General features: G+C 33.5%; 1 protein-coding gene across 1 annotated transcript; it reads right to left on the bottom strand.

The window, feature by feature from the left end:
- Positions 1-8: 8 nt before the first annotated feature.
- On the bottom strand, positions 9-3,499 carry LOC149481024 (uncharacterized). The gene is made up of 3 exons (XM_089705445.1): positions 3,226-3,499; positions 1,116-1,325; positions 9-784 (listed from the first exon to the last, which is right to left on the bottom strand). The coding sequence occupies exons 1-3, from the start codon at positions 3,266-3,268 to the stop codon at positions 576-578; spliced, it is 462 nt and encodes a 153-aa protein (XP_089561571.1). The 5' UTR covers positions 3,269-3,499; the 3' UTR covers positions 9-575.
- Between the last annotated feature and the right edge of the window lie 8,568 nt (positions 3,500-12,067).

Here is a 12,067-nt window from a genome sequence, read left to right as displayed (position 1 = left end):
TATTTGACTCAAGTAAAAACCATTTATTTTGTAAACCCAATTTTACATTTAAGATAACAATTTGAGGTTATCTGAACCTTTACATTGTATTTCTAACTAGACTAGCTTACAATTAGCTACAAAATAAGCTTCTCAATAAAAGTCACTAAATTAACACCAAGAAAATGACAGTGCACACGCTTTCCTCGCTGAATCACACGTTCACGTACACCGAGAAAGCCTCATGAGGAAAATGCTTCGCGAGGCTGCTCGCTCTATGTGAACTAGTAGACTAGTTTAACATATTATAATGCGGTGTGAACCTGCTTAACAAATGAAAAAGGTAGCGCTGTTTTATCATCACAAGCGGAACAGGGAACTATCCACATACGTAGTAGTATGCTCTAAGTAGGTACTTAGAGCTTCAAATACGGGGTACGCATTACTTATATCTAATGTCATTGTTACATTCTTAAGTTCTTTACCATCTTATTTTAAAATCGAATATAATAATATTGTTATTGTACGTTATATAATGTGCAGTGTGTAATGTGCAGACATTATCTTATAAAAGTTCTAGAACAATCAGTAACTGCTCATCTCAATACATGGTACAATGTGAGTAAAGCTAAAGACGCAAAACTAGCGTGCGTGCTAGTAGCGGAGTTGCAGTCATTTCCTCTGCATATGAAACATCTTGCGTCGCTGTGGCCCCGAGCACGTTCAACTGCTTCTAAACCAAGACAGACGGAGTCTATTTGCACCTTTGGGACGCATCCTCGTATCACGTCTACAGTGTTGCCAACTGAAAAAAAGTTAAATAATTATAATTTTTAAACTTAAATAATTATTTCCAGATATTACACATACATATATGTATTGGCATATTTGATAAAACACTTTATCCTCATTTCCGGAAATAAATAACTGGTTTTACTTCCGGAAATTTTTATTATAGGTAATTATTTAGGTGACAGATTCTCTATTATATTTAATTTTGTAAATATTAACTCTGAATATGATTCATACATGAAAAAACAAAACATTAAACGAACAATTTTAATCACAATATTTATTTAGGAAAGTTTTTCTAGATCTTTAGATCATAACTGCAATATTTGATTTATTTTACTTACATGATTTATCATCCGGTGTTGCTACCATTTTCAAACAGCGCATTTCTATATTTATTTTTGAATCTGTAGATGGCGGTGGGTGGCCCAAATTGTGCAGCCATTGAGCTGTCACCCAGTTGGGGGGAGTGCATTCTTGTGAGGTTCCTGGCCAAATGGTCTCTTCAGGATGGCAACCCAGACAGCGTTGGTGAAAGCAACTTTCTGCTGTAACTAAAGTAAAGAATGGTCTATGCAGGGCAAGTTTTTGCAAGGACAAATCATTTTAGAGCAAGAGTTTAAGAGGCGAAGAGAATGAGCTTTTGGTGTGAGATGTGAGTTACTTTCCCGTTTCTTACATATGAGATACTAGCATTCCCGCGCCCGCGGCTTCGAAGGCGTTTTCAAAGAAAAACCAGCATAGTTCCCATTCCCGTTAGAATTCCGGGATAAAACCTACCTTATGTGTTAATTCAAGTTACCCTCTATATGTGTGCTAAATATCATTGTAATCGGTTCCGTAGTATTTGCGTGAAAGAGTAACAAACATACACATACACATTCATCCTCACAAACTTTTTTCATTTATAATAATAGTAGGAATCTATAATAATTAGTAGGATGCCTCTCAAAAAAGTTAGAATTCTAAGAAGTCCAAGAAGAGGAATTTTTCTAGAGAGTCATGTAGGGCACTGAGTAAAATCTTTATTTATTTAAGGCAAAAAGGTATACAAATTACCCTGAATACAGGTAATAATCTGGTAAAGCGTTATCACAGTATGATCTTCAGATCGCTCAGCAAGCGACGTTAAAGGGTAAATCAATTTTAATCTTGCTAGGTAATAAAATGGCAGATTAGCTACACACGACCTGAACTTATGACATTATGGTAGCGCTTTGAGTAGCAGCTTCTCGGCCGTAACTGATCGACATACGTCGGGTAATGACCACTTTGGAGCTCGCTTCACGTCGCGTTTGTTTAAACACCGCAATCATATGTGATTTTCCCGCGTTTCGCGCAATTTTGCCGATCATCAATTCGACGTTCGGAACGTTCGTATCGGACTGTAATTATTGGACTGCGATCCGTTTTTCACGTTTTGGTATGCGGGCAAGTGACAGTTTAATAAAGCTTTCCTATTTTCGATGAAAGTAATGATATAATTTATAACCTTTAAATGGTGTAATACAATTTCAATACTATAATTATGTGATGGTCAGTTTATTTCTGACATTATAAGATTAATAAATAGGTATATTGTATGTTATCCGAAACTTTACTAAATGCATAGATTTAAAGCGCATTTATATTGGGTTATCTTACTCAATGTTTCTTTTATCGTAATCGATAACAACCTGCAACATGTGGCATAGGTACGTCTATAATTATAATAATAACGTATATAAATATTATGAAGCGTACATATCTTATCAATTATCATGTCTCGAAAAAGCATTATTGATAATTTTAATTCTTTATCACACAATAATAAAAATGATTTGAGGAAGTAAACAAAACAAAGAACAGCCATGGAATATAAGCAAGAAGCGAAGATTCGTCTTATTATATTTATATGTAAATTTATGTATGATAAAAAGTGTTGCCTATGGTAAAGTTATCTCGTACGTGTTATATCCGACAATACATTCATTGAAAAAACTATTGTCGTACAAATCTGTCGCTGTTACGATATCATCGCTTATCTGTAGTCATACTAACCTAAATTTAAAACAAGTGATGATCAACATAAAAGAAACCCACGCGCGACGCCGTGTCGACACAAAGTACTTAGATATATGACAATGTAAATACGATTGTCAACAGTGGATCGAATAAATATTTATTAAGCGGTAGTTGCGAAGCGAGATGAGCCTGGGATCCATTGTGTGGTAGCGTTGGGCGGCAACCGGACACCGCTCAACTTCATTCATAACGACAAACAGGCACAAATTCAATGATGTAACGTTTTGTTTTGCGAACTATTCATTTCACAACCATTAACATTGTTCTATTTTGAATTTCGATTCGCAGTACTTCCAGACTACTACTTCTTCGACATTACCGAGGCACGTATTAGAGAAAAGTTAGCTAGCTCTACATACACAGGAATGAATGATGAGAAATTGATCTTACCAACAGATATAATTCCAGCAATGTATAAAACGAATCCCAACATTGCAGTGACAAGGCGCAACTGCGTTTTTTCGATAGAGGCAAATTAGAAGCACACTGTTGTCATACACGTACCGTTTATCGAACTAATCTGCACTCGAAACGGTGTAATCTTTTCTATGTGCCGTTATCACAGTATAATAAATTATTTTGACATAACTAGTGGAAAAAGTTCGCTGGCTCCATTTATTTGAAAGCAGAATTTTCCGATACCGAACTATCTTTTGTGGCCATTTGGTTACTATGAATAGGCACATTGGAGACGAAAATAAACAGATGATATTTACACTCGCGTATTTGCGTTTGCGTAAACCTATCGTAAATCCGGTTTTGTTTGTTCCCAAATTCTTTCAGTAATTTTCGTAAATATCACCGTAATATACATGCTTACTTTAGTTTTTAACTCCTTTTTACCAGTATCAATACTTACATTAATAGGTAACTCAAAAGCTAGCAAGAAGCGATTTCTCTTCGTCAAAAATGTAAAGTATAAAAAGGGAGCTGTTAAAAACAACATGCTTATTGATGTTGAAAGAAAATCCTGAAAAGCACACGGAAAACCGTTTTTAACTATAATAGAGCCATTACTTGTCTTACATTAATTTGTCGGTTCAGCTTACACAGTTGTATAATACAATAACTTAAAATGATTTTATATTTTATATCTTACAATAATTAATTATATTATTTTGCATAGTATCATATAAATTACAATTAAACTATTGATAACATAGTCTCAAGATCTATATGTAAGGCATGTTTGCATTAAGCTATGATTGAGATCATTTTATTAAACTTTAAGCTCATTAAAAAATAAAAATTAGTTATAAATATCTGTCGAACATTTTCGGTATTCATCACAAATGATGGTTCAAAGAAGCCGAAATTGATGATATATATATTTTTACAACTGGCATTTAAGTTAGCTTGTAGGTCATCCACATACATAAAGACCAGTCGTTCAAGAAATGTAAGAATAATAATTAAAATTCGTAAAAGAAACAGCAATGTGTAGGTTTATAGCTACTTTATATATTATTAGGTACCTACTTACTAGTAATATTAGGTCTATTAAGTCTAGACGGTCATTTTATACCCCATTATAAAGATAAAGATCTCTCAAATCTAATGATTGTCAAATGAAAGTCATTAGAGGGCATACAATGTTGAATTAGTTCCATGTCCGACTCCAAGCTGGTATTTGCTGGTATGTTAACATTTTGATCTTAATATTTTACAGCGCCTATTGCAACTAATCGAGCAAATTATAGTTCCCCACATGTTGATAAGACGTAGAATAGTGTGCTAAGTTTTCCTTTTTTATGCGTACATATTATACTAAAACTATAATTCATTTTAAACTGTACCTACTTACTGTATTTTTTTCATATTCAATACAATTAAGAATACAAATATGAGTAGGTAAGTAACCTACTTACAGTAATATTGTATATTTGAAGATTATTGATTTTCCAAGAATACTGAGCGCGGCCACAATAATTAATGTAACAGCTGTAAATACTTGTTATGGTTTATAAGCATTTCATGTCATTTTAAATTTGTAAGATTTTGGTAGGTACCTTCTCCGCTTGAGGCCGCAATCGCGTTTCAATCTCAGGTTTCAATTTTTAAATTTTTGATGGCATTAAAAGCACGTTTCATCGATCAAGTCAAAAACTATCTCAAACTGACCGTTTAATACCCCTTTATTAGGGGATACTGAAAAGTGAGTCGTAATTTTGTAGTGTTAAGGTATAATTTTATTAGATTTTGGGCTAAGTGCAAAATAGTGACGTAGATAAGAGCGGCGCTTCAGAGCAAAGACGCTTGACGCCGGGCCGCAGCCGTGTCGGCATGCGACACGTTGGATGTATTCAATTGATAACATTAGATTTCAAGATGTAGTCTCGCTAGAACTTATTATATTCAGCCCACGTGATTATCAAATTATTAAACAGATACCTTATATAGAATTGACGCTTTCTCTGGTGAAAAAAATGACGCTTTTTCGAAGCTTTCTTTTGCGTTAATTCAAATGCGAGTACGTGCTCTGATTAATAGAATTGTTTATACATTTTTTTACTTCAATATTATTACCGGCATCCTTTAATGAGCATGTATTTAGAGTAATTAAGAAGCATTAGTGTGGTAGCACGACTCTTTCAGGCTTATCATAAAAAGACCGGCTAAACATCTTAAGTGTCCGATTTATTAAAAATCTTTGTGATAAGAGTTGATAAGTAAAACCAGTTAGCTGCTTCTTCTGAACATTAAAAAGGCTTTATTTATCTTGAATAATTTGTTATTGCCACTCTTGTTGCCTTCCGGTAGCCGTGTAATTGAATCTTCTGGTTTTTGGAGATTTATGACTGTCATTTGATTGAGCTACCGCCCTTGATTAGCGGTACGAGGTGCGGTGTCTTTGGTGTTCCTTTAGTAAAATTCAGTTTAATTAAAACCCTTTTAAGCATACATTTTTGATAAATTATGTCATTATTTTGTAAAAATTTGATTAAATTAAAAATTTGCTCCTTTAAGTCATTTATCATTCAAAATTGATATGAAGATGTATTTTATGAATATTAGCTGATACTAACAAGTTAAATTCTTTCACAGCCTTACGTTTGATTCATGATTTTAAAAGGAATAATAACTGAATAACAAATATAGGGATAGGGAGTATCCAGATAATTGTAATCCATACTAATATTATAAATGCGAAAGTAACTGTCTGTCTGTCTGTTACTTAATCACGCCTTAACTACTGAACCAATTTGCATGAAATTTGGTATAGAGATATTTTGATACCCGAGAAAGGACATAGGCTACTTTTTATCCCGGGAAAATGACGCAATCCCGGAAATCGAACGGGAACTATGCGGATTTTTCTTTGACTGCGCGGGCGATGCCGCGGGCGGAAACCTAGTTTGGAATAATATTTAAATTTTATTTTATTGGGGAGAAGGAAAAACTTACAAACTTGTTTGGCGATATTAATGTTTTTGTTAATACGGTCTAAAACTTCTGTTAAATAACTTAACAGTAATTTTCGTAAAATAAAGAGAAAGAGAAAATAATTCGATGGAATACATGTCCGGCATAGTAACCCGAAGATGCGATCGGCGAACGGACAGGGATTGCGTGAGATATTTCTGAGCACGTCCGCGCTGCCCTCAGGTCTGGTCCGTTACTTTATGACAATTTTTATTTTGCTTTCACACGCATTTCTATGCTATTTTAAGGAGAATATATTGAAATACAGGACTGTGGAAATACATAGATGGATTAAAAAAAATGGAACTCGTCGATGTTTGTATTTGAGATAATAAAATCTATACTAATATTATAAAGCTGAAGAGTTTGTTTGTTTGTTTGTTTAACTTCTGGTCCGATTTGAAAAATTCTTTCGGTGTTAGATAGCCCATTTAGCGAGGAAGGTTATAGGCTATATATCATCACGCTACGACCAACAGGAGTGGGGTCACGGGGGTGAAACCGCGCGGAGCAGCTAGTGTAAGATATATACTTACCTACCTATATATTTCTTTAGCTTCGACAAAATACTTTAAATTTAAAATATGTAGTACGATGTGAAGTACATAATATGTAGGTGTACCTAATTGAAATGATACGATCACAGACATGTATATATAAGTAGACAACGCAAGTACCGCGATCTGTATGAAAACCAAGCGTGTCATATTTTTTGTACTGACCTTGACGCGTTATGACGTCACGAGCGCTTTTTAGTGATGTTAATTTCATTTTACGCTAAATCGATTAGGCCGCCACTCGCGCGGCGATTCTAGTATCGTCCTATCCCATCGAAGTAAATCGAAAGAAATCAGATCAAACTAGATCTATGTCTAAGAGGTAGTCAAATAAATGAATCGTAATCGATTACTAAATCGATTCAAGACAGAAAAATGATAATTACCATAGACAGAGGGATGATAAAATAAAGTTATAAACCTTTTAATATTCTAACAAGTAAACTAATGTGTTTTAGCTTTTTCTTACATATGCCCATTGAGTTACCATGTACTACGTACTAGAGAGGCCATCGAAAGAAAGTAATGAAACTGTCAATCAATCAATCTTTATGTCCCGTTGCATCGATCCATTTTCCTTTTATGTTCGGGTTACTTGGAAAACTGAAAAAACAAACATAGTCTAAGCAATAAGGAGTTTTCTTAAAAAACTCCCAAGATGACACTTTAACTAATGGCGTCCATGTCATAATATTTATTTTTAGTACCTTTGTATTAAAATACTTAAAAGTTCTAGGTCAAGTCGTATTAAATGACAAAAAAAATCTATGCCTTTTTTTCTGAAAAATTGCTCCTTCAAATTATCATTTATCTGTTCGATTATAAAATCGATTAGAATCGAGAACTGTTGCATCAAATGAACATCACTAACCACAAAATTGGACAGAAAAATGAGAACAGAAAAATGAGAAGACGCTATTCATTGCTTGTTATCATACGACGCGATCTTTACCGTGCCAAGTAAAAGCCGCAATGTATTCCGAATCATTTCGTATGATTTGGTATCCGTGTTTGTCACGATCGTTTTCCACAGATATTCTTTATTTGATTTTAAAATAAATAGTGCATATTCTGATTAGAAAATTACTTACCGGTGGAAGGAAACATCTCTGCTAACTCGGCCACTCACAGCTGTGGAGTTTCTACAGTTTATAACGGCGTAATTCGGCATTTTACTTTATTCAGCTTCACGTCTTTCCTTGGCGAACTGCAAGCGCGGACTGAGTGTAGGCCAGCGTCAAGTAAGTTTCATAATCGTAGTTTGGACACGGGAAGTACATACACTCGCTTAGTCTATCTTGATATATGTCCGTGGATACGATTATGCTTGTATCAGTAAACTAATAAAAATAACTTAGAAATCATAATAAAGTGAATGTTTGTGTCATAGAGAACTCTATCAGTCATTAATCTGATATATTTATTGAGGAGTTATAATGGCTCTAAGAACCCGACCATCTCATCACACTCCAGTTATGGTTCAATCGACAATTTATCGACTCGATTATACGAAATTAACGGAGCTTGTTGGTTTATCAAAATCAGTAGAATTACCACTGCCTTCTATGGTGATGTAATAAACATAATTTCACTTTGTAAACACGATACGTCCCATAAAAAAAGCCAAGTGCGAGTCGGACTCGCGCACGAAGGGTTCCGTACTTGGGGTCCGTAAGGGGGTCCTTAATTAATATATACCTACCTACATATATATATTTTTAATTTTTAGTGTTTGGCAACGGAAATACATCATTTGTGAAAATTTCAGCTTTCTAGCTATCACGGTTTATGAGATACAGCCTGGAAACAGACAGACAATAAAATCTCAATAATAGGGTCCAGTTTTACCTTTTCGGTACGGAACCCTAAAAAGGAAGCGTGTTAAATTGAATTCGGGAAGCGCAAATAAGTAATGGTGGTACGAAAATTGATTGGAACGTTGTTTAAAGTATCGATAAAAGTTGTCTGAGATAATATAATATTGTGATCGCAGCTGCACGTTGAAGTTTATGGGGTACAAAAACAGCGATAGTATTTTCACTTCGTTTTACTTGGAATTTTTTGCCTCTTTGTGCAAGCTATATGGTAAGATTATTCGAATGGTCCTGCTATGATATGCTGCTGCCTGATCTCCATCAATATCAAAAGGTATAATATTTTTAAGCTTTAATTAAAATGTATTAACAATATTTTGTAAGTGTAAAATTATCTTTGATTAGAAACCTTAAAAATAAAAATGTTGTGTGGTTTTATGAAACCACGGTTTAAAAGTGAAACTTTCCGAACACTGCTTTATACCTACTCGGCAGCCGACCGTCACGCGACATGCGCTACACAGACCAAAAAGTTTGTGACGATGTAATAAAAGTTTCACTTTAATAAATGGGCTTACCACAAAACAATTAAAACATAGTCTAACTTTAAACCAGGGATCTGTTTATTTACACCGGAAAGAAAATTTAACTCGTGAAAACTCTTACTTTAATTTGTATTACGGTGCATCTACATCGAACGAGCGAATGCTCATTCCAACTCCACTCTGTCAAATTATTTTATTGTAAACAGGCGTAGAGAATCCTATCGTTGTTATTAATACGTTCAAAAAGCTTGCTCTAGCTCTATGTTCGTTTGATGTAAATGCACCGTTATATTACAACATGAAAAAATTTGAAGTAAAGGAATTTTAACATATTGTTATTGGGAAACTTGGAAGCCACTTGAAACTCATAACTGGTAGCAACAAGCAAGGTAGAAACCATCACGTACAGATTTATTGTAATAGTTTTGGGAATAACACAATAATCATTGAACTACGAATAACCTCAATCAGTGAACCATCGCACGTGCCTGATTTAGGCGAGTGTCAAGGATGATTTAAATTGAAATTTTAATACAAATAATATTTTGGATTTGAAATAATTCGATTTGATAATGGAATTGAAGTAATCAAAAATAAAATTATTATGTTGAATGGATTTTTTTATCACGCATATTAAATACACAACCCTACCAGAACCTACTTTGTGACTTGCGATGCTACGTGGTGGAAGGAAATGAAATTTATTTTCAAGAAAATGTTTATTACGGACTACAATTATCCTTTATATATCAGAAGATATTGATTTTACTAAAAGTATTAGGTAAATAGGTACTTAATTACTAAGCCACAAAATTATGTTGTTTTAACAATAGATATGTGGCTAAAACAATTCCATATTATACCATGTTGTGGTTTGTGACTGTAAATATAATAAAAACAAGAGATAAACGGACAATAAAATGATCCAATACCTACATCTGTCATAATGATCCACAATCAATGTTTTTAAACAATTATACATTAATCTGACACGAAAATGACAGCAATCCTCAAGGTTAAGAACAATACTGACAATACGGAACTGAATACAATATTATAAATTAATTATGGACTGGTAAATTAGATTTTGCGGAGAATTTAGTGGCGTTTAGGTCTAGAAAAAATGCATTGTTGTTTCGGTAAGTATATTAAATTGTTCGCTTACCTTTTTAATATTGCTCTATGAAATGGGAGTATTATTTTTAGTTAGTATGCAATCTTATCTTATTAGCTGTTTATAAATGGACATTACTGTGATTAAAAATAAAAATGTATTCAATAGACAATTTACTGATGTTTGAATTTATTTTAATAGATTTAATTACTATTCGACGTAAACATTTAAAATAAAAAGTAGGTAACTAGGAATTTTTTGTTTTGATCGTGTATCGTGTTATTTATTTCTGGTTGATATTTTGTTTTTATTATTCAATACTGAGTACATTCATGAATAGAATATTTTATTACCTCACATAATTCGGTGTAAAAACCTAGTATCCTTAAAACCACCTTGAAGTAATATAACATCTAGAGCAATATAATAGATCTTATAAAAATGCCATATAATTATGAGTTGGCATGATTGTAAACAAAACAAGAGTAATAACTAATAATGCTTTATGTGCCCATTCAATGCCCAGTGACACAGTTATATTCAATAGATAAGTTAAAAGTTATTATTATAAAATTTATTATTTATACTTTGTGTGCAATACATATTTATTTATTATACTCAATTCGATCTTGATACAGCACTTTTGAATAAATTTTTAGAAACTGAAAGTTCGCCAAATTGGCCAACTTTTTTTCAGCTCTACCCTCGGGCTACACCCTAATTCTTGTGCCTGTGTAGAGTTTATTCCAGATTGTTTTAATAGCTACATTATATAATTGGTTTACCTATTTCCACTGTAAGAATGTTTCTTATATTATAATGAATAAATTCACATTTCAGCGACAACACCTTTTGATACATCATTGATATACCTAATTCCACCCCCCTTTTCATTTTGTTAACCACGAATGGTGTTTCAGTGTTCTTTTCTTTTATGCAATTATTTTGTTTGATTTCAATAAAACCGACTCCATTCATTGATGCATATTGTTATGACAGCATAACAAACACGAGCCCAAATGTAATGCACGATCAAATTTTACGTAATACTTGATAGGGATCTCAGGGTCCCGACAAAGACAGACGATTTAAATTACTTCGCAATGACTGTGCACCTCCGGTAAATTTATTTTCGCAATACATTTCATTTATTTGGGGTTAATTAACATTTTATGTTACGTCGTCAACAAATACTTGCAAGAAGCAATCTAAATTGAAACGTTTGTTGTATAACATTAAGATGGCGCTGCTTAAATTGAAGTTACGGTTATTATGAATAATTAAAGAATGATATTGAAACTTATGCGAGTACACGGTGTTTGAACTATACCGAAATTCGAAGGGAGTAAAGTTAATTAATGCTATATTTTTTTATCAATATAGATATAGTATCGTGTAATAAGTGATAAAGGATGAAACTTCTACACATATTTACATGTAGTGTTAGGGTGCTTTTCCACCAGTGATTCTAGAACTATGTGACCTTAGAGTGGGTATATAATTTAATATAGGTACTCTAAGTATGTGACCGTTTCCACTGATGAAGGATGATGAAGATGAGGAAGGAATGTGCGCAGCTGATGTATCGTTTGTAGACTCCGCTCTGCACAGCTACACTAGGTATTCGTGATCATCCACAGCATGAATTCATAGCAAGCATCTATAGCATTCATAGTACAAATCCATAGCACGCATCCTTCCATATAAAAACATATATAACCATTTTTAATATGCATCAATGAATTATGAATTTAATTGGTGGCACATCTCTGGTAGAAA

Source organism: Colias philodice, chromosome 17 (assembly GCF_061535455.1).
Source record: "Colias philodice isolate Cphi_HAF_F1 chromosome 17, ilColPhil1 Martin Lab GWU primary, whole genome shotgun sequence".
NCBI classification, from domain to species: Eukaryota; Metazoa; Arthropoda; class Insecta; order Lepidoptera; family Pieridae; genus Colias; species Colias philodice.
The sequence above is the reverse complement of the archived record's forward strand: the minus strand, read 5'-3'. Positions and strand labels throughout refer to the sequence as shown.

Excerpts from the sequence above, each read along its gene's own strand:
- LOC149481024 (XM_089705445.1), bottom strand. The coding sequence starts at position 3,268 with ATGTTGGGATTCGTTTTATACATTGCTGGAATTATATCTGTTG. Across the intron at positions 1,326-3,225 it reads TGCTGGAATTATATCTGTTG|TTACAGCAGAAAGTTGCTTT; the intron begins GTAAGATCAATT and ends TCTTTACTTTAG. Across the intron at positions 785-1,115 it reads AACACCGGATGATAAATCAT|TTGGCAACACTGTAGACGTG; the intron begins GTAAGTAAAATA and ends ACTTTTTTTCAG.